This window comes from Globicephala melas, chromosome 3 (assembly GCF_963455315.2).
Source record: "Globicephala melas chromosome 3, mGloMel1.2, whole genome shotgun sequence".
Lineage (NCBI taxonomy): Eukaryota > Metazoa > Chordata > Mammalia > Artiodactyla > Delphinidae > Globicephala > Globicephala melas.
The window spans coordinates 165,113,640-165,134,700 of record NC_083316.1 but is presented as its reverse complement, the minus strand read 5'-3'; the positions used below and the strand labels follow the sequence as shown (position 1 = coordinate 165,134,700).

At 56.5% G+C, this 21,061-nt stretch overlaps 3 protein-coding genes across 6 annotated transcripts; 1 reads left to right on the top strand and 2 right to left on the bottom strand.

Moving 5' to 3' along the window:
• Positions 1-53: 53 nt before the first annotated feature.
• NDUFA7 (NADH:ubiquinone oxidoreductase subunit A7) lies at positions 54-5,707 on the bottom strand. The gene is made up of 4 exons (XM_030879559.3): positions 5,585-5,707; positions 5,080-5,129; positions 1,669-1,818; positions 54-288 (listed from the first exon to the last, which is right to left on the bottom strand). The coding sequence occupies exons 1-4, from the start codon at positions 5,633-5,635 to the stop codon at positions 198-200; spliced, it is 342 nt and encodes a 113-aa protein (XP_030735419.1). The 5' UTR covers positions 5,636-5,707; the 3' UTR covers positions 54-197.
• A 52-nt stretch (positions 5,708-5,759) lies between these two features.
• On the top strand, positions 5,760-6,884 carry RPS28 (ribosomal protein S28). Its single transcript, XM_030879560.2, has 4 exons — positions 5,760-5,840; positions 5,935-5,982; positions 6,469-6,602; positions 6,808-6,884. The coding sequence occupies exons 1-3, from the start codon at positions 5,802-5,804 to the stop codon at positions 6,589-6,591; spliced, it is 210 nt and encodes a 69-aa protein (XP_030735420.1). The 5' UTR covers positions 5,760-5,801; the 3' UTR covers positions 6,592-6,602; positions 6,808-6,884.
• A 187-nt stretch (positions 6,885-7,071) lies between these two features.
• KANK3 (KN motif and ankyrin repeat domains 3) lies at positions 7,072-20,301 on the bottom strand. Of its 4 annotated transcripts, XM_070045328.1 has the most exons (13): positions 20,193-20,227; positions 16,997-17,143; positions 16,372-16,488; positions 15,474-15,585; positions 14,305-14,789; positions 14,121-14,220; positions 13,720-13,917; positions 13,524-13,611; positions 12,827-13,043; positions 8,763-8,905; positions 8,434-8,634; positions 8,263-8,361; positions 7,072-7,331 (listed from the first exon to the last, which is right to left on the bottom strand). In XM_070045328.1, exons 3-13 carry the CDS (start codon positions 16,403-16,405, stop codon positions 7,254-7,256), a joined length of 1,755 nt encoding a protein of 584 aa, XP_069901429.1. In that variant the 5' UTR covers positions 16,406-16,488; positions 16,997-17,143; positions 20,193-20,227; the 3' UTR covers positions 7,072-7,253. The 4 variants fall into 4 exon arrangements, with proteins under 4 accessions (XP_069901429.1, XP_060153194.1, XP_030735417.1 ...); XM_060297211.2 differs by having other exon boundaries at positions 14,305-15,585; XM_030879557.3 differs by having other exon boundaries at positions 13,524-13,608; positions 14,305-15,585.
• Positions 20,302-21,061: the final 760 nt, after the last annotated feature.

Genomic DNA, 21,061 nt, shown 5'->3' with positions numbered 1-21,061 from the left:
TTCGGCACCAACTTCAACCTGAAGTTCAAGTAAGCCTGTGTGTCCTTTCAAAAGTAAAAACAGAAGCGATTCTGGAGAGCTCAATATATATTTTTTATAAATTAGGTCACGTTCTCCCCAGAGGGAATCCAAAGTCCAAGGAAGAGGAAGCACTCCAGTGGCCCTGAGGGCTTAGCCAGGCACCCTGGGGCACAGTGTCACAGGTAAGGCTGATCCCTGGACAGCTCCCACCTCTTTATGGGAGGAGCTGGCGTCACAGCCTTCTTCTCAGTGGCTGCTACAGCCGAGCTGGAAGATGAAAACAGACTTGAGTTAGGCCCAGGTTTCAGAGAACAGTGTGGAGGAAGCTGCGGGAGACCCCCCTGCCCCGGCAGGAACACATCTGCTGACACCATGGATCTGGAGGCCAGGGTGCAGGGTGTTTCAGAATGCCCAGAGCCCTCCAATGGGGTCCCCCAAAGGGTGAGCTGACAAGCCCCGAGCCCTGCATGAACCCCTGGTCGGCGTGCCTTGGCTCCTGGTCCCAGAACCAGCATGAATAGCTGGGCTCCTCCTCCAGCACCCCTTCCCACTCGCACCCCACTCCCGCTACCCCAGAACAGGACACTGGCAGAAGGGCCAAGGACCAGCACTGGGGGTCTGGGCAAACTGCTTTGAAATCATGCGTCTACTACCTGCCAGCTGTGTGACCCAGGCAGGGCACTTGGTCTCTCTGTGACTCAATTTCTTCTTCTGCAGCAGGGGCCATCACTGCCTAACTCATGGAGTTATCAGGAGGCAGATATGGCACTGACTCCATTCTTGAGCTTACAGACTTTAATTATGAGGATTAATCCTCAGAACGACTCTGCTATCGACAGAATGGGTCCCCACAAAATCCATATGTTGAAATCCTACGCCCCAATGTGATGATGTTACAGGGTGGAGCCTTTGGGAGGTGACTACATCATGAAGGTGAAGCCCTTATGAATGGGGTTAGTGCCCTTATAAGAGACCCTAGAGAGCCCTTACCCCTCCCAACATGTGAGGACATGGCAAAAAGATACCATCTGTGGGGACTTCCCTGGCGGTCCAGTATTAGGACTCAGCGCTTCCACTGCAAGGGGCATGGGTTCGATCCCTGGTTGGGGAACTAAGACCCCACATACTGCATGGTGTGGCAAAAAAAAAGGATACCATCTATAAACAAAGAAAGTGCCAGACACCGAATCTGCAGGAACCTTGGACTTGGACTCCCAGCTTCCAGAACCAAGAGAAACAATTTTCTATTGTTTTTAAGCCACCCAGTCTGTGGGATTCTGTCCCAGCAGAACTCTCTAAAGTAAATAACATTATTGTTCCTGGTTAATTAAGAGACAGTGCCTGATGCCAGGGACCAAAGTGGGTTTTGAGGGGCCTGAGGTTTATACAATTCTCTCTTTAAGAAGAATATAAAATTAGAAAAACAACAATCCCTGGGCTTCTTCCAAGGCCCTTGAAGGGCCCTTGGAGCTTCCTCTGCTTTTTGCAGGAAACCCACCCAGGGTGGGTGGGGATTCATGAGCTCTCAGATGAAAAGCCCCCGGCAGTACATTTCCTGCCACAGTTGACGCTCAACAGACTTGGGACCTTGAAAAGCACAAGCAGGAGAGAGGGCTGGTCGCAGGAGGGGTGTTGAGGCATCCTTACCTCTCTGCTGGCTTCCCTGACGCCAGCACCTTCTGTGAGGACATGACGATCGAGGGCGGCGTGGCTTCCCGGCGGCCATCACGTGTATAGTAGTAATTGTTGGAAAGTTTGTGGCTGGGGCCCACGGGGAGCTTGGGAGGAGGCTGAGTTCTGAGGAGAAAGAACATGGGCACTGAAACAAAAATGACAAGTCGTTCTCACTGAGTGGCTATGCTAGAACATGGGCCCATCACCTCAGTCACGAGGCTTGGGGTCAGCAGCCCCTTGGATGTGCTGCAGGCCAGGGGTATCCCTTGATACACTGCCATGACCATATGCCTGGGGAGGGTCCAATGCCCAGAAGCAGGTGGGAGCCCCTGCATTGGATGTGAAGGTGCTGGAAGGCCAGGCCTGGGTCTGCCCCACCACAGGTCCCCGACCTGCCCCAAACGTGGCAGGTATGGAGGACCCTTTCATGAGGGAGGCCTGTTCCCACCTCTCCATGGCCCAGAGCTTGGCAGCTGGCCTCATTTCCACCACAGGTCCTTGGGAAATGAAGAGGCTGGGGCCTGGGGCTCTGCCCATCACCTACCAAGTAATCGTGGTCAGCAAACGCTTGGGAAACAACCCCAGACTTGGCCCATTCTGAGGGGTTTTGTCCCCAAAGGCCAGGCTGCAGAACCTCTGGGTTTCCAGTTCTCTCAGGAACTCTCTGAAAAACTCTACTGGGTTCAAGCCTTATTACTCAAAGAGCATTTTGTCCTCTGGGGTCTCTGCTGCCACCTCGTGGTCGCTGCCACCAGAGGGGGAGTGAACAGAGCTCTGTCCTCGCTTGACTAAACCCTGGGGTCAATATACAAAGTTTGAGGCCTGAAAACTAATCGCTAACCTCGCTAACAAAAGACACTAACAAAAAACAAAATCACTAACAAAAGATGTGCTTCCCTGGAAACCATTGCAGAGACGGAGGGTAGAAAAGATAGAAAAATCATAAACAGATCGGGTTCTCATTCATCTTTTTTGTTTGTTTGTTTATTTATTTGTCTGCGTTGGGTCTTCTTTGCTGTGTACAGGCTTTCTCTAGTTGTGGTGAGCAGGGGCTACTCTTCATTGCAGGGCGCGGACTTCTCATCGCGGTGACTTCTCTTGTGGCGGAGCATGGGCTCTAGGTGCGCAGGCTTCAATAGTTGCGGTGCACGGGCTTAGTTGCTCCGCGGCATGTGGGATCTTCTCGGAGCAGGGCTTGAACCCGTGTCCCCTGCATTGGCAGGAGGATTCTTAACTACTGCGCCACCAGGGAAGTCCCTCATCTGGGTTTTTAACCAACTTTTTTCTGATAACCATTTTGCCAGGACTTAAGTTTTTCTTAAAACAAGTGATAGTCATTGTACCAAGGAGAAAAAAAGAAATACAGATAAAAACAAAGTTTAAAAACTTAATATTAAAAGCAGTATCCTAATTCCCTGGCAGTCCAGGGGTTAGGACTCGGTGCTTTCACTGCTATGGCCCGGGTTCGATCCTGGTCAGGGAACTAAGATCCCACAAGCTGTGCGGCACAGCCAAAAAAAATTTTTTTAATAAATAAAAAATAAATTAGGGACTTCCCTGGTAGCGCAATGGTTAAGAATCCACCTGCCCATGCAGGGGACACGGGTTCGAGCCCTGACCTGGGAGGATCCCACATGCTGCGGAGCAACTAAGCCCGTGTGCCATAACCACTGAGCCTGAGTGCCACAGCTACTGAAGCCCGAGCGCCTAAAGCCCGTGCTCTGCTACAAGAGAAGCCATCACAATGAGAAGCCTGCACACCGCAACAAAGAGTGGCCCCTGCTCGCCGCAACTAGAGAAAGCCCGCGCACAGCAACGAAGACCCAATGCAGCCAAAAATAAAGAAATATATTTTTTAAAAATTAAAAAAAAATAAAATAGGACTTCCCGGTGCCGCAGTGGTTAAGAATCTGCCTGCCAATGCAGGGGACACGGGTTCGAGCCCTGGTCCAGGAAGATCCCAACATGCTACAGAGCAACGAAGCCCATGCGCTGCAACTACGGAGCCTGAGCTCTAGAGCCCGTGAGCCACAGCTACTGAAGCCCGCGCGCCTAAAGCCCATGCTCCGCAACAAGAGAAGCCACCGCAATGAGAAGCCCACACACTGCAAAGAAGAGTAGCCCCCGCTCGCCGCAACTAGAGAAAGCCCGCGCACAGCAATGAAGACTCAACGCAGCCAAAAATAAATAAATAAATTTTTAAAAATAATTAAAATAAAATAAATAAAGGCAATATCCTGTGTTGAAGTTAGAATCTGCTTAACCCCTGGAGTGCAGAGATGACCCTCTGTTGGCCAGGGACCAACAGAAAACGAGCACACAAAGGATAAAAAGAACCAGCGCCCAACGGAAAGGCCTAAATGAATCACTAGGGGGCGCCATTACCCTTTAAAAAAAAAGTTGAAAATTTTACAAAACTGTTTCCTCAACTGTATCAACTACCCTGGATGGAAAAGCAATTTAAAACTTTTGATATTTGGAATCAGTCACAACATGCAGGCATTCACACAGACTTGGTTATTTTAACGTTATTGTTCTTCTTTTCATGGTAACCCTCCATGGCTGCCTTACCTTTGCCTGTCACTCATATATATATCGCTATTCCCCATTCCTCAGAGTGTTTCAGCCACACTAGCCTCCTTCCTACTTCTAGCTCTGTCGGGCTGCACAGCCTTGGCACTTACTGCTGCCTCTGCCCGGAATGTTTTAATAACTATCCTTTGACATTTCAGGTGACTCAAATGTCAATCCCTGAGGCCTTTCCTGATTACCTGATCTGAGGTAGGCACCCTCCAGCTTATTCACTTTGTTTTGTCTTCAGAGCATTCTAGAACAATGTTTTTTACTTGCTGTGTTTATTTCCCTACTATGTTACGTTTCTCCCTCCTCCCCAGGATATGAGCTCCACGAAAGGAATGAGAATTTTTTTTGTTAGCACTGGTATCCCAGACGGCTGAGGACACAGCAGGGGTTTGTAAAAGTCAAGTAATTTTTGGACTCAAATGAGTTTGAAATCAAGACACTTCTGGGATCAAATCCCAGCTGTTACTTGCTGGCTTCTGAGTGATTTTAAGCAAATGATTTAGTCTCTCCGAGCCTCAAATATTTTCATGTGTAGCTTGGGGATGATAACACTAACAGGGTCACACTTAGGACTGCAAATCACACTGAGGATTCCCACTCATAATTCAAGCCCCATCTGGTTGTTCCACGAGCACCACTCTCAGACATAGTCCAGCAAGATTAAAGGCAAACCTCTGCCTCCACTAGAGGCGGCTAGAGGCAGGATTTCGGCCCAGTGTTTCAGGGGTCTAAAAGAACAGGAGTTTTGTTTTTGATAGAAGGACAGGATTGCAGTCCGGGCAGCGAGCGGGGCTTGCTCACCGCTTGGAGATCTCCTGGTAACGCAGCTGCAGCTTCGCCTGCAAGTCTTGCTGTGGGAGAAAGAGAGGAAGGAGGTCAGCCCGCAGGGCACCCCAGAAGAGAAGGCCAGCGAACGTGGGTCAGTCCAGGGCTGGACAAATGAAGGGAAGGCGGGAGATGGGCATTTGGCGACAAGGATTATGGGCCCTGGAGGTGAACAGGAAAGCTGGACGCCGGGGCCACAAGATCCAAAGTTAAGAAGGACTAGGTAAATCCCAGGCCTGAGTGGGACCCCAGCCAAGAGCGGGCCAAGGGCTGGAGGTGGAGGTGGGCGTGCCCTGGGCTGGAAAGGTCAAGAGCTGGAGGCTCCGGGCTGAGAGCGGGGTCCCGGCTTATAAGGGGAATCTCGGCACCACTGGCCTCTGCCCCAACGGTGCAGGAGGGGGGTGAGTAACAGGAGCGTGTCCGGGGCGCACGGAGCCCACAGCCCCACCCTCCCCAGTGCAGCCCTTCCCGCCCCACGCACCCCGGACGCCCAGTTCCGCAGCCGCTGGATGAAACGAGTAGCAGACGCCATCTTTCAACCCTGCGCTGAAGGGCGCCGGTGACGTCTCTACCAGGGCTGCTGGGAACATGGAGTATGTTCTCGCGAGAACGGGAGTGGGCGGGGCTAGGACGCCTTATAAACGTTCTCTCCGAAGCACGTGACTCCTCTCCGCCCGATCAGTCGCCGTGCCGCCATTATGGATACGAGTCGTGTGCAGCCCATCAAGCTTGCCAGGGTGAGCCGGAAGCCCGGGTTTGAGGGCCCGGATGAGGGAGGAAGGAGTAGGGGAACCGGGTGGTCCAGATCTGATCCCAGCTTCTTTACCCCAGGTAACCAAGGTGCTGGGCAGGACCGGTTCGCAGGGACAGTGCACGCAGGTGAGCTGGAGAGACGAGGAGGCGGGGTCTGGGTTCTTGAGTCTCCGATGATGACTTCTGTGCCCTGGTATCTGAGAACCGATACGTACCCTTTTTCGGAAAGCTCGCGGACGGTCCGAGCCTTTGCCGAGGCCTTGCCCCTCATTCCTTGGGCTCTGGCATACCTCGTTCTCCTGGCTCAGCCAATCCCAACGACCACTGTGTAGCTCCACGCCCTCACGATTGTGCTCCCGTCCCCGACGGGCCCAGAGCGGCAGTTGTCCCCCACCAGTGGCTTTTTCTGGCGCTCGAGAGCTGTGTTCTCCACGCTTCGGCCCCTCTCCGGCTTCTCTCCCGGCCCAGACCTACTTCCCAGGTTCAGCCCCCTTTTTAAGTGTGTCTAAGCAGGCACGTTCTCTGAATCCAAGTCAGCTGGCTATCCCACGGTGCCAGTTTGTGGCCGACACTGACTTCTTCCCGGTCCCCCACCCCCCGTCAACCCCATAGGTACGCGTAGAATTCATGGACGACACGAGCCGTTCCATCATCCGAAACGTGAAAGGCCCCGTGCGCGAGGGCGACGTGCTCACCCTATTGGAGTCAGAGCGAGAGGCTCGGAGGCTGCGCTGAACTTGGGGCTGGTGAGTGCACAACTGGAGTGGGAAACAGTAGACCTTTGGCTGGTGGTAGGGAGGTTTCGCCAAGCATACGGATGAGGGGCTCTTGCAAGGGCTCTTGGTGGCGGGGTGTGAAGAAAGGGTTTGCTGAGATTGGCAAGACGGGGGAGGGAGTTTGCCACTTGCTGAGAGGGACCTGTCAGCATCTCATACTTGGGTTTGTTTACAGGGTCCTGGATGTCTGGGTCGACTACCTGGCCCACGAGGATGATCTGCTGTTAATAAAGCGTTTATATTCTGTGTAAACTTGGGGTTTTGTCTCAGTTGCCACTAAGCTTATAAAACCCTCCCATGGGACCCCCAGATGGTCTGCACTGACCCACTGCACTCTGGAAGGGGGGTGGAGGAGTTGTCTTCCCCAACAACGCGTTTTCTTTTTGAGGAGGGAGAAGCACGTGTCTGTGTGTATCTCCAAAACAAGACAAGCTGAGTTAGGAATGTTTTATTAAGGAAGAAGTTCGGAGAAGTGAGTGGACCAGAGTGCCTCAGGTCCCACCTCACCCTGCAGAGTTCAAGCTGAGCCCCTCCCTGTGGACCCTGACCCTTGCTGTGCCCCGAGGTTGAGGTGGGCGAGGGAAAGCTCTCCCCCAATCCAGGTCCAGTGTGTCAGGCCAGTCACTGAGGTGGGGGGTCCTCTCCACCGTCACTGCAGCCTCCTTCACTAGGCTTGGCCGTGGGGCGGTCAGAGGGCAGCTGGTGAGAGAGGTTGAGGCGGGGGCTGTCAGTCTCCTGTAGGCAGGACACTGGCTTTCAGCCCCCTTAGACTCAGGGCTGCTTAGCCTAGTGGAGGTCTTACCTCTGTCCACTGAGCTTGCCTAAGCAGGAACCCCACCTTTTACAGCAGAGCCAGAGCACCTGGCTTTGAATCCTGCCTCTGTCCCATGTGACCTGGAAGAGTCATTTGGCCTCCCTGGCTCCTTTCCCCCATCTCTACAGGAGAGTGCGGGATGGCTAGGCTCACAGCATGAGTTGGTGTTTTGCTTCGTTTTGTGTTATTTGGCCGCGCCATGAGGCATGCGGGATCTTAGTTCCCTGACCAGGGATTGAACCCGTGCCCCCTGCAGTGGAAGTGTGGAGTCCTAGCCACTGGTCTGCCAGGGAGTTCCCAGGATGATGCTTAATTATGAAAGTGCTGCGAACAGCCTGGCACTTGCCTTTTGAACATAAGCCTCTGCCCCCAAACCAGCCCTTCCTGCCTGCTGCTGGCAAACTCATTGTCTCCAACCCTGAAGCTCTGACTTGCGGGGAGCTTGCACCCCGCTCCCCTGCCCCCTCGACCTAAAGGGCCCCTTATTCCTTTGCTGTGAGCCTGGGGGCAGTAACAGGAGTTCCCTGACATGACATGGTCTGACCTAGGTCTGACAGCTCTACTCTGATCTTAATGGCATGTCCCTTCTGGAGGCCTCAGGTTCATGACCTGTAAAGTGAAGGTGTGTCTAGCCCTTGGGTGTTCTGCAGGTTGAACATCAAATCCCAGCCACAGAGAATTCAGACGCAGGTTCCCCACCCCTGGTACTACTCCAGGGTGCATGAAGAGAAGCCACCTTTCTGGGGCTCACTGGGGATCCTTGAGCTGTGCGGCTGGGAAACTGTCTCTTGGGGCTGGGGCTGGGGCTGCACTCACCGGGGGACCGGGCTGGCCTGAGCTCAGGTGGGCGTGCAGCAGGGCGGCCACCTCATCCTGCTCAGCCTCCAGGGCAATGGCCAGGGCACTGGTGCCCTCCTGAGGGATGATAGGGACAGTCAGGTCCCTGAACCAAGGTGTGACTACCCCACCAGCCCCATGGTGGCTCACGTTGTCCAGGAGGGCGGGGTCACAGCCTGGCTGGGCCAGGAGCAACCGGACAGTGTCCAGGCGCCCATACTCGCTGGCGCACATCAGCGCTGTGGCCCCATCTGCATCCTGCACGTTCACATCTGCCCCACACGCCAGCAGGGCTGCTACCGTGTCCTGGCGGCCGTGGCTGATGGCCAGCATGAGGGCTGTCTGTCCTGTCTGGGGAATGGGAAAGAAGGGGACAGGGCTGGTGTGGGCTCCGGGGGAAAGAGGGGGGTCACAGACATTTGGCTCCAAAAGTGGAAAAGACCCCTGGACTCTGAGCCAGGGAGGAGATATCTACGCACCTGGCTGGCCTTGGCATTAACACTGCCCATGCGGAAGAGTCTCTGGACCACGGCCATGTCCTCCTCTCGCCCCACAGAGGTGAGTGCAGCCAGCATGAGGGCAGAGTAGCCAGCTCGATTCTGGTGGTCAATCTTGCAGACCCCTGGGAGAGAGAAGAGGGGTCAGTCCACCAAGAAGCCGACACCCGCTAGTCCACTCGCCTCCCTCCAAGCCTCAGGTTCATTTGTTCAGTCAGGTTGGTCACTGAGGGTCATGCGTGATTTTCCTGTTCCCTCTGCCTACAAGGCTCTCCCCACAAGATCCACATGGCTCCTCCCTTACCTTCAGGGTTCTGCTCGCATCTCATCTCAGTGAAGAGCTTCCTCACCTTCCTATTTCAAACTGTGTTGGGGGCTTCGTTCTGTCTGCTGCTGTATCCCCCAGTACCTAGAGTAATACCTGCCACCTAGCAGCTGCTCAATGAAAGATAAACGGACGTTTCTATTTTCACAGCTACTACCCACCAAGCCACCACTGTTGCTCCCCCAGAGAAATGCCAGCCGGGCCCCCCGGGTGTCCAAGTCCACTCCAGTTTCCATGCAGCAGCCAGAAAGAGATCAAAAGAAATTTGGCCCCATCACCTATTTAGAGCCCTCCTGTGTCTCCCCACTGCACCTGGAATACAGGCCGTTGTTCACCACCGCCTCCGAGGCTCTGTTATCAACTTCTGTCCCTTCCTCTGGAGTTGGCCTTTCTCCCACAAGCCTATGTTACAGATTGAATTGTGTCCCCCCCCCGCCATTGCCCCACCAAAAGATATGTTGAACTCCTAACACCCAGTACCTGTGAATGTGGCCTTAATTGGAAATAAGATCTTTGCCAACCATAATCAAGTTAAGATGAGGTCATTATGGTAGGCCCTAATTCCGTATGACTAGTATCCTCAGAAGAAGCAAAGACAAAGAGCTACGTGATGCAGAAGGCCGAGAAGACAAGCTGCCGTAAGCTGCGGAACGCTGCGGGTTGCTGGCAGCCACCAGAAGCTTGGAGAAAGGCACAGAACAGATTCTCCCTCTGAGCCCTTAAGAAGGAAACAGCCCTGCCAACACCTTGATTTTGGACTTCTGGACTCCTGAAATGCAAGAAAATGAATTTCTCTTTTCAACCACCCACGTTGTGGTACTTTGTGGCACTTTTTTACAGCAGCCCTAGGAAACTTAACAGCCTGGTTACTGCTGCCCATCCTTCTGAACTGAACACAGACATCAGCTCCATTTCCTCTGGGGTCAGTTCTGTTACCATCCTGGCCCTCTTCCTCACAGCACAGCACCTACTTCTGGACCTCATTCCCCAGAATGTTTACTGCTCGTGTACCCCACCATTCTGAAAGCTCCACAAGTCTAGGGACAGTCTGCAGAGATGAATGGGTGGGAGAGGTTTGGGGAAAGGAGTGGATCAGGGTCATGGAGAGGGTGCCCTAGTGAGAGGGGATCTGAGACAACCGGCTGGGGAGTAAAAGGGCTAAGTCAGGATTAAGGGCATTCCCTAGTTGTGTGGCATACTCTCTAGGTGTCCATTCCATCCACAAGCTTCTGTGACCCTGGTGGAGGGTGTTGGGCGCAGAAGGGGGCTCAGAGAAATAACCAAAGTGGGGTCTCTGCAGTTAGCCAGGGGACCCACCTATTTTCCCTCTCCCTTTCCCTTCCCTGAGGCCTTGCTAAGCTAAAGGATCACACTGTTTCTTGATTCCCTCCCCTGGTTTTATTTTGTCATGGCCCTTACCCCTATTGGAAATTATGTTTACTTGATAATTATCGAGTAAAATTGATAATTATCTCCGCTCCCCACACACACACACCCAGAGCCCCTGCTCATGAAAGCTTATTCATTCATTCAACAAACACTTGAGGGTCTACTGTGTGCCCCACTGGGGTCTGCCAGGCAAGTAGGGTGAGGTGAGGGAGGGGTATGGGGATGGGTTTGAAAGGGTACATAAAGGAGTAGTTAATGATAGGCCAGGAGGCAAGGAGACAGAACAGTGAAATGTGGTGGGAGCAATGGATAATGGTCCCACGAGGTTCAAGGACTGTGGGAGTTGGGCAACAGGAGACAGTGAGCTGAGATGTTGGACGGTGAGAGTTCAGGAGAGAATGCTAGGAAGTGAGATTATGGAGGGGGCATAGTTACTGATGACATCAAGGTGTTGTGGTGACCTTACAAGTGTAAGGCTGATGTCAGAGTGAAGGGAGAGGAGTAGGTCAAGGAACTGAGAAGGGACTTCCCTGGCGATCCAGGGGTTAAAACTCCACGCTTCCACTGCAGGGGGTGCAGGTTCGATCCCTGGTCGGGGAACTAAGATCCCACATGCCTTGTGGCATAGCCAGAAAAAAAAAAAAAAAAAAAAAAGGAACTGAGAAGCCAGGAAGTGGGAGGGATCATCCATCAGGAAACTGATATTGGTGAGGATTAGGTTGGAGAGGAGGAGAACCAGCCAGGAGCTAAGATTCAAGAAATGAAGAGTGATGAGGTGAGAGGGAGAAGTCAGAAGGGGCGGAGGGAGTAGTGGTCTGATCAATTAGAGGCTCCAAGATGGGACTAAAGGAGGAAGGGGAAACGGTCTGGAAGTGGAGATAAAGAACAAGGAGGACACAGCCATGTCCAGGCCCTTCATTCCAGGGAGATGAGAGGAAACAGCCCCCGTGTGAAGGGTGCACTGTGGGCTCTGGGTCCTGGGGGAGGGGAGGGCCAGAGGGGCTGACTCATGTGAGAACCAGAAGGCCCACGGCAAGGTCTGGAAAGTTGGAGCTGAAGGGGGGGGTTTCAAATGCAGGAAATAAGAGGATCCAAGGAGCCTCGGGCCTTGCAACCAAGATGACTGCCTTGCCACCCTCCACAACCCCAGTCCTCAGCCCCCTTTAAGACAGGAGCTGCCCAGGAAATACCTTTTTTTTTTTTTTTTTTTGGCCGCGACGCGCAGCATGTGGGATCTTAGTTCCCTGACCAGGGATCGAACCCGCACCCCTGCATTGGAAGTGTGGAGTCTTAACCACTGGACCGCCGGGGAAGTCCCAGAAAATACCTTTTGAATTCATGCATTGTCCCTTCCTCCCAAGCCCCAGCTCCTTGTCCAGCCCAGAGTAGCTGTGCCCTTCCCCCCGGTCACCAAGACCTGCAGAAATGGGATGGATCTGTGTATTTAGGGGGTGGCATGCAGGATGGGACAGCAGGACCTGCCTCAGCCTGCAGTGAGAAGGAGAGGCAGGGCAGGCCCCAGAGGATACTGGACCTGAAGGAGGACACCCAGGAGAGCTCTTGGTGGGCAATCAGTTTGTCTACTGTCCACTGTCCCCTCTGCTGTGAGTCCCATGGGGGTGGCCCAGCCCCATCCTGGCACTGCACTGGTGCCTGGAAGGCTCTCAATATATGTCTGTGGACTGAGCAACACCTGGATGTGTGTATCTCTGCTCCAGAGGGGGAAACGTTGAGACAGATGATAGAAATGTGTGTGAGATGGGGGCAACGCAGGACCTGGTGGCGGAGGACTGCAGGCCCAGTGTCCCAGCCCGGGAGGCAGTCACAGCCCTGACCAGTCAGTACCTCCCCTGGAGGCTGAAGAGGCAGTGGATGGATACTGGGGCTCAGGAACAAGGTGAACGCCAAGGCTGGAGATTCAGGGACAGAAGGCATGGGGACCATTGACTGACCTGTGTGCCTGGTGCCATTCTACGTGTGTGTTATCACAATTGCCCAGGGAGGGAGGTGCTGCATCCCCCGTTTCACAAAGGAGGAAGCTAAAGCTGGTGAAATGAAGTAATTTCTCTACATTTAGGTCTACCCAATCCCAAAGCCCAGAATACCCTCCTCCTGCAAAGTGAGAGGCAGGTCAGGGCAGAGCTCACAGCTCAGAGAGGTCAATCTATCCACAACGGGTCATGTAACCTCCAGAGAAGGGCCAGTGGTGCCCTCTGCCTGGCCAGCCCTTCTCTGCATCCTTCTCCAGGTCCTCCCAGCCAGGACCTGCCCAGATTCTCCCTTCCCTGGCTCCCTATTCCCTGGTGCCCTCCCCCCCCTCCTCAATGCTGACCTGTATCCAGCAGCAAGCTCGCGATGGCCAGGTTCCCATGGGACACGCTGTAGTGCAGGGCTGTGTTCCCGTTGCCATCTGTCAGGTTCACCACGTGTTCCAGCAGCTCACGTCCCAGGCGCACCACCGCGCCCAGCACCCCGGCCACGGGCTCCGCTTGAGAGCGCCGCTGGCTCGACACTCGAAACCACTCCTGGGCCACCAGGCGCGCCGCGCCCTGCCAGGACGGGGGAAAGACTTCGGCGAGGGTCCAGGAAGGGGTGGCAGTGAGGGTGTGGGGGAGGGACTGGGAACCCAGGCAGGGGAGGATGGTCACTCCTAGGGCCACACCACTTTCGAGGAGGGAGTGCAGTTAGTGTGGGTATCCGGCTCGAGGGGGCAGGGATGCTCCCCTTCTGAGGAAGAGCCTGGGGAAGAAGCTGAAGTGGCGGAAGGCGGTGAGCGCTTGTCTTTGGGGAGTCCGGGAGTGGGGCTGGGGCTTGGGGCGGACCCCTTTTGGGAAATCAGGGAAAGATCAGCCCTGTCCTGGGGCGAAGAGCCCTTTGGAGAGCTTGGGATCCGTGCAGGGCCCTGGCGCGAGGTGACGGAACTTGGGACCTTCCTAACTCTAAAGACCCCGATGCTCTTCCCTAGGTAGGCGTCAGAGGAGGTCCCTGGCGGGCCTATGACTCCTGCGAAGGCCTCTCCCCGCACTCACACTGTCGCGGGCGACTCCGCGGGGCCGGCTCAGCTGCCGTTGCAGCGCTGCGCACGCCTCCCTCAAACGCGGGCTCAGCTCGCACCTACTGCCGAGGAGACGCAGACAGGGAGAGGCTAAGGAGGGGTTGGGATGGGGAGTGGGGAGACGGGAAAGAAAGCAGCCGTTCCTATTACGTGTCCGCGGCGCTGCTCACCTCCCCTGCGCGGCCGGCTGAGGCTCTGGCTCTGCCTCCGGCTCGGGGTCCCGGGCCTCCCCGCCGCTGGGAGGGCCATGGGTCCCGGAGTCGGATCCCCCGCCGCTGTCGTCTCCTGAGCCCGACGAACTGCTCCTCGGGAGCTCGGCAGCGCCGTCCTCGCTGTCGCTGTCGCCCTCGCTGGATGAGCTCTCGTACCTGGGGGCAGGGTGAGAGGCATCTGCTGAGCCTCCCCTGGGGGCTCATGCTGGAGTCCTGCGAGGTGGGAGTGGCTGTTCCCATCTTACAGATGAGGACACTGAGGCTTGCCAAGACCACGCCGCGAGCGAGGGGCAGAGCTGGGATTCAAACCCCATTCCAGTCCCAGAAGATGCTGCCATGGGGAGAGGGAAAGTGCTCACTCTCCGTTGAGGACCCCAACAAACTGCAGGCTCTTGGGTCCGGGGCTGGGTTGGGCGCCAGGTGTACCGTCTCTCCTCTTCATAATGGATTTGAGAGTGCCTGGCGGAGATCAGATGAAGACAGTGAGTTAGAATTCGGTGGCCAGCAAACCAGGGCTCAGCGAGGGACGGGGACGGGACTCACCCGCGGGTGCCACTGCCCTGTCCCCATCCGTGGGTCCGGGCAGGTTCTCCTGCGTCGGGGCAGGGGCCTCCACAGCGGGCTCGGTCTGCGTGGCCCTCTCGGCACAACCCCACGGGGTCTGGGTGGCAGCCTCGCACGGCTGGGGCTGGGCTGCCACCGCTGCCTGTGCCTCCTCGGCCTCGGCAGCCTCGCGGGCCTCCTCCAGCTCGCACAGGCGACCCCGCAGGAGCTCGCTCACCCCGCGCTGATGCTCCAGGCTGGCGCGAAGCAGCTCCAGCTCGCGCTCGGCGGCCGCGGGCAGCCCCAGCAGAGCCTCCGTCACCCACACTTCCGCCTCGAGGGTCTCGGGAGCTGCCCCCACGCCGGCCTCCTGGGTCTCCGGCAACGCCTGGGCTCCCGCCTCTTGAGTCTCCGGCACGGTCTGGGTGCCTGTATCCCGCGTCTGGGGCGCCCCATCGAGGACCTGCAGCGCACCCTCACTGAGGCTAGAAGCCGACCCGTCGGGGCCATCAGCCCCGGGGCTGGCCCTGGCGCGAACGCCGCGCTCAGAGGTGGCCAGGCGCTCGGTGAGCCGCCGCAGCTGAGCAAGCTTGTCCGGGCGCGCCTCGGCCTCCCCGTCGGGCTCGGGCTGCCGGCGCCCGGCAAGCAACCGCGCCTTCTCGGCGCGCAACGCGCGCACCTGCTCCTGCAGCTCGGGCAGCGCGCGCGCCTGCTCCTCGAGCTCGCGCAGGCGCCTCAGCGCCGCTGCCATCTGCTCGCGCACCAGCTGCAGTTGCGCGGGGCCGGGCGAGGCCAGGGCCGGGTTGGGGGCGGGACTGCTGTGGCCGGACCCGCGCGGGCTGAGCGGGATCGTGCGGCCGGGGCTGGGCACGCACTCGTGCGCCTGCGCTACCTCCAACCGCCGGCTGGTCTCCAGGAGCGTGTGCTCGACGCGCGGATTGCGCACGGGTGCGCGCGGCGATAGCGGCAGCAGCATGAGCCCCGACGGTGCGCCCGGGGAAAGAGCGCCCGGTGCTCCGCCATCGTCACTGGCCAGGGACTCGCAGGATGTCCAGGCGCCTGGGCTGCGCGCGCCTGCGAGGCCGGCCCGTGGCGCGCGGGGGCGGCGCGCGGGCTGGGGGCCCGGGGCGCGGCGGGCGGCGGGGCCGCGCTCCAGCTCCTCCACGTACTTGAGGAAGTCCAGGTCCAGGTGGAAGCCGTAGGGCGTCTCCACCGAGTAGGGCGAACTCGGGCTGCGAGCTCCCCCAGTCACGCTGGGGCACAGGCGAGGGCCGCCCAGGTCTGTGGGCATGACAGGGGCGTGGAGGGGCGTTAAGCCGGAGAGACCCGGAGAACGCGTCCCCACTGCCCCACGACACGCCTGCACGACTCCACCTGCACCAAACCCTGCACACCTGGATTGCACACCCAAGGCTTAAACGCCTCTCTGCTCCCAAAAAGTCGAGGGTTCACGCGTTAATTGAGCACCTACTATGTACCACTTTTCTAGGTGTTGCGGACATAGCAGTGAACAAGACAAGCATCCCTGCCCTCTTATAGGAGACTGATAAACACAATCGTTCCAAATGGTGCTTAGGGCAATAATAATAATTCCAAGATGAAACAGAGAATAACTGACAGACGTGGGCTCTGGCTGTCAGGGCAGATTTCCTGAGGAGGGGACTTACAAGCTGAGCCCTGAATGAGGGAGAGGAAGCAGCTGAGACAGGAGGTTCCTAAAAGAAAACAGCCCATGCAGAGGCCCTGGGGTGGAATGACCAGGGTGGGCCTGAGTAAGAGCCGGTGGAGGTGAGGATGTGCAGAGCAGAGTGAAGGAAGGGAGGGGGTAGAGGAGTAGAAGAGGTGGGCTCGGACCAGATTGTGGGGAACCTTCTGGGCCACCGTGAGGAGATGGAGTTTTATTCCACCTGTGACAGGGCACCAGAGGCAGATTTTAAGCCATGATATTATCCACCTTTATAAAGGGCCCTCTGGCCACTCTGCAAAGGAGGGAGCTGCAGGGCTGTGTCTGCATCTGGGTGCCAAGTGTGGATCTGTACACATGTAAAGCCCATTTTGCACACTTACCAGGCAGGTTCTGATTCAGGGCAAACTTGGCCATGTTTCCTGGAGTAGCCCCCAGAGGGGGTGAGAGTGGGGCTGGGCCCTGTCCCTCTGGCTGTGCCTCTGGGGTCAGTCCGGACTCTGAGTGAGTAAACAGACCCAATAGGTCCTCTCCACCACCACCCCAACACCCCCACACACAGGCCCTCTCCTCCCTCCTCCCTCAAGTGGCCTTGAAAGTTTGGAATGGGGACTTCCCTGGTGGCGCAGTGGTTAAGAATCCGCCTGCCAATGCAGAGGACACAGGTTCAAGCACTGGTCCAGGAAGATCCCACATGCCGCGAAGCAATTAAGCCCGTGCACCACAGCTACTGAGCCTGTGCTCTAGACCCCATGAGCCACAACTACTGAGCCCTTGTGCCACAACTACTGAAGCCTGTGAGCCTAGAGCCCGTGCTCTGAAACAAGAGAAGCCACCGCAATGAGAAGCCCGCACACCGCAATGAAGAGTAGCCCCCGCTCACCGCAACTAGAGAGAGCTCGCGTGCAGCAATGAAGACCCAACGCAGCCAAAGATAAATAAATTAAATAAATAAATTTATATATAAAAAAAAGAAAGTTTGGAATGAATGACTGTGGGGACCCTCACATGCCAGGCCTCAGCCTGCTGGGCAGGAGGAGGCAGGAAGGGCATCAAAAGGAGAAGAGAGGGGAACTCCCTGGTGGTCCAGTGGTTAGGAATCCGTGCTTCCATGGCAAGGGCAAGGGTTCGATCCCTGGTTGGGGAACTAGGATCCTGCATGCCACATGGCGTGGAAAAAAAAAAAGAAAAAGAGGATGATGATCAAGAGAACGAGAGCAGCCGGGGCGGGGGCAGGGTGAGGTGCATTCCAGACCTGCTGAGTTTTCTTCGGTCCCTGGGGAAAATTAGAAATTGAGGGCTTCCCTGGTGGCGCAGTGGTTGAGAGTCCGCCTGCCAATGCAGGGGACGCGGGTTCGTGCCCCGGTCCGGGAAGATCCCACATGCCGTGGAGCGGCTGGGCCCGTGAGCCATGGCCTCTGAGCCTGCACGTCTGGAGCCTGTGCTCCGCAGCGGGAGAGGCCACAACAGTGAGAGGCCCGCGTACCAAAAAAAAAAAAAGAAAAAGAAATTGATGCTCAAAGGGGTGGAGTGTGAACATGCAGAAGAGGAAGGCGAAGGTTGGAAGCCCTTCGAGGGCTCATGTACATCTGAATTTATACCAGGGTCACTTGTGAGATCCTTTAGGAATGATGGAGAGCTGTGGGCCAGATGCACAAAGGATGCAAATCAATGGATACCAGTCTTCCTGGGATGTCTCTACTGGAGCGCCACAGGGCTCTGCCCTTGGCTTGTAAGGGATTGTAGTGGAACCACAAGCACCCAGGTTGTCAGAGCTGTGGCTAGGGAATTCCCTGGTCGTCCAGTGGTTAGGATTCGGTGCTTTCACCGCTGAGGGCCCGGGTACAATCCCTGGTCAGGGAACTAAGATTCCACAAGCCGTGCCAGGTGTTGAGGCCAAAAACAAGAAAAACAAACAAACAAACAAAAAACTCGGAGCTGTGGCTACGCTTAGGGCTAAAGGGATACAGACACTTCAGGTGATGTGATGGAGGCTCTAAGAAACTGGGGCGATTGGGCCACATCTAATAATGTGATATTTAACAAGGACAAATATTGAGTCCAGAAATTTGATTCAGAGAGTATAGGGCAGGAAAGATGGGGCTTTGAAGAGCTCACGTGAAAAACCCTGAGGGAAGGGAAAGCAGTTTCTGTCGAGTGCCTACTCTATGCCTGGCCTGACTAAATGTAACCCCCCCCCCCACAAGTATAATCCTGCAAGGTAGGATGTTTCCCCCTTTTCCAGATGGGGGAAATGAAGGCATAAAGCAGTTAAGTCAATTGCCTATGGGAAATGCCCTCAGGCTGGGCTTTCATCTTCCAGCGGGGACCTCTTGTCTGCCCAGCCCTCCACCAGCAGGTGCCTGCCAGACCCCATCTGTACTCTTCCTGACCTACTGCCCATCTGTGCTAACCACCTGGCAACCTTCCCAGTCACCCCTTCTGGTCTCTTGCACTCCGGATGACCACCTGCGTGCCTAATACCCACCAGCAACTGAGCACCCATTGGTCTACCGGACTCATTCTTCTCCACAGCTGGGGGAACCCTCCCACTCACCACTCTGTCCAGCCTGGGTCCCTGACACCTCCCCTAACCCACCCCAAGGAGGGAGAGTGACGGGGAACTTCCAGTCCTGAAGCAGCTGTTTCCCGTCCCCTCACACTGGCTGTAAGGGGCCGGCCAGCAGGGCAACACGGAGGACAGCCAGTGCCTCTCAGGACTTGTTTTCAGGAAACTGCCAGGGAAGAGCTGGGTCATGGAAAAAACCTGGGCTGGGGCTTAGGGGTCTGGGCTTGCCTCACACACAGCTGGCCGTGTGACTCCGTGGGGTCAGCCCCCCCCACTCCGGGGACCTGGTTACACCCAAATCTGAGACCCTGGGAATTCAAAAAAAACAGCTGTGAGTCATTCCTAAGACCCAAACCAGCTGGAGCCGCCAGACCCAGAGACTGACCTGAAAAATGGGTGGATGCCCCAAGAATGGTAAATAAAAATATGCCAATGACTTTTGCCATTTACTATGGGCTAGCCTCTATTCTAAGCAATTTATGGGTAACTTAAAAAAAAATCCTAGGTAAACCCTTTGAGGTAGGTTATTCTTTCCCCCTATTGTGCAGATGGAGAAACTGAGACACAGGGATTAAGTGACCCAGCCAAAGTCGGACATGGGCAGAAGCAGGATTTGAACCCTGCAGCTTTGCCAGTGTTTCTGCATTGACCCCTCCACTTGACGGCTTTCTATAAACAGCCCTCCTGCCTGTCCCCTGCGTGTGTCCCCGATGGGAAGAGCAGGCCCAAACCGTGGCGGCTCCAGGGGCTGCAGCCTCACCGGAGTGGAGGCGTGCAACTGCCCTCCCCTCTCCTCCGCTCCCTGCCCGAGCTGGCAAGCTTAGATCCGGATCCTCTGCCTGAGACCCCCTTATTAGGCCGTCAGAGCCGACGCCACACGCCCCCACTCCCGCCCCAGGGACTATTTTGGGACTCAGAGCTGTGCTCACAAAACCTGAGGGGTGGGATACGAGGCGGGCAGTGCAGATCCCGGTCTTGGGGAGGGGGCGTCTTCCCGGACTGAGGCTCTGGGTGGTGGCACCCCGTAACTTTGGGACGGGACTCTCAGACCCCTGAAGTGGGAGTGGAGGCTGATGATGGGGGGAGGGGGAGGTCCTGAGGTCAGCACCCCCCACCTCCCTGTCCCCTCAGGACGGCCTCACGGAGACAGAGCAGTTTCCTACAGGAAACGCCGCCGGGCGGTTCCATCCGTTGTCCATTGTCTGCCCGCCCGGGGGCCATCCGTCCCTCCCCCCAACGCCGTTTCCGAATCACCCCCCATCACACACACACACACACACACACACACACACACTCAGGTCCAGCGCGAGGGAATGGACCCGGGTCCCCAAGCTGTCCAGGAGCGACTCTGTGAAAGCATCCCGAAGTCGGTTGCGGCGCCAGGGGGCGAACAAAGCCCCCCACTTCGCTCCTGAAGGGCGGGAAGTAGGAGACCGCAAGAATCCAGAGCCCCCCGACTCTGCTCGCCGCCCACCCGGGACTCCCAGTGTGGGAGGGGCCCCAGCCAGAGGACACAGCTCCCGCCCCGTCGCAGCGCGCTGAGCCCGCAAAGGGGCTAGAAGCGCAGCGCCCCGTCCCGCTGCGTACCCTGATCCCCCCAGGGCCCCATCGGTGCCCCGAAAGCTGGCGCTTTACCTGAAGCCGCAGCCGCAGCCGCGCCCGCACCCGAGCCCGCCCCCTCGAAGCTCGGGGACCGGTTATCAAGGCCTTGACCCTAACTGACGGCCACGTCAGCCAACCAGCGTTCCATGCTCTCCGAAACTGTCCAATGGTGAGGCGAGGTGGACCGCACTGTCCCGGCGCTGAGAGTGTGGGGAGTGGCTTGGGGTGGGGCCTAGAGTGACTGCCCTTGAGGGCGTTCGGGTCCGTAGTGGGGAGAGCAGAGGCCGAGTGGTGCCCAGCTCAGGGCTAAAGGGCTTCGATATGATCCACAGGGGACAGGGAGCCTCGGGAACACTCTAAGCATGACAGTTACCCGGTGGGATTTGTGTATTTGGAAGATACCTTGGGTGGAAGCTGACGCTCCTGTCCCAGTGTCTGGGTGAGGGACCTGGACCCTGGATCTTTCCCACCGCAGCGCCTTTGCGCATGCTGCTCAATCTTCCTGAACTGTTCTTCCCTGCACCTGTTCACTTGGCCACCTTCTCCTACCTTTGGGGGCTCAACCTGTGTGTTCCAGTCCCCTAAAGGCCTAACGTGGACCTTCTCCAGCCACTATCTTTCCAGTCACTCTGTTTTATGAATCTAATAGCTATATACTTTCAATATCTGAAAACAATCTATTATTTATTTGTTTCTTTGTTTGCCATCTGTCTCCCCATAAGGACAGGGAACTGATTGATTTTGGACACTGTTTCATCCAGTGCCCCAAGCACACAGTAGGTACTTAATAAATGTTTGTTGAAGAAACAGACTCACAGACATAGAGAGCAGACTTAGTGGTTGCCAAGGGGGAGGAGGGGTGGGGGAGGGAAGGATTGGGAGTTTGGGATTAGCAGGTGCAA

Bases quoted from the DNA above. Each gene is read 5' to 3' on its own strand.
- NDUFA7 (XM_030879559.3), bottom strand. From the start codon at position 5,635: ATGGCGTCTGCTACTCGTTTCATCCAGCGGCTGCGGAACTGGGCGTCC. The intron at 1,819-5,079 runs GTGAGCAAGCCC...CTTTCTCCTCAG, and splicing joins TACCAGGAGATCTCCAAGCG to AACTCAGCCTCCTCCCAAGC. The intron at 289-1,668 runs GTAAGGATGCCT...TTCATCTTCCAG, and splicing joins TCAGGGAAGCCAGCAGAGAG to CTCGGCTGTAGCAGCCACTG.
- RPS28 (XM_030879560.2), top strand. From the start codon at position 5,802: ATGGATACGAGTCGTGTGCAGCCCATCAAGCTTGCCAGG. The intron at 5,841-5,934 runs GTGAGCCGGAAG...TCTTTACCCCAG, and splicing joins AGCCCATCAAGCTTGCCAGG to GTAACCAAGGTGCTGGGCAG. The intron at 5,983-6,468 runs GTGAGCTGGAGA...TCAACCCCATAG, and splicing joins CGCAGGGACAGTGCACGCAG to GTACGCGTAGAATTCATGGA.
- KANK3 (XM_060297212.2), bottom strand. From the start codon at position 16,405: ATGGCCAAGTTTGCCCTGAATCAGAACCTGCCTG. The intron at 13,918-14,120 runs GTGAGCACTTTC...CCCTGCCCCCAG, and splicing joins GTTGGGGTCCTCAACGGAGA to GTACGAGAGCTCATCCAGCG. The intron at 13,612-13,719 runs GTGAGCAGCGCC...TCTCCTCGGCAG, and splicing joins CAGCCGGCCGCGCAGGGGAG to TAGGTGCGAGCTGAGCCCGC.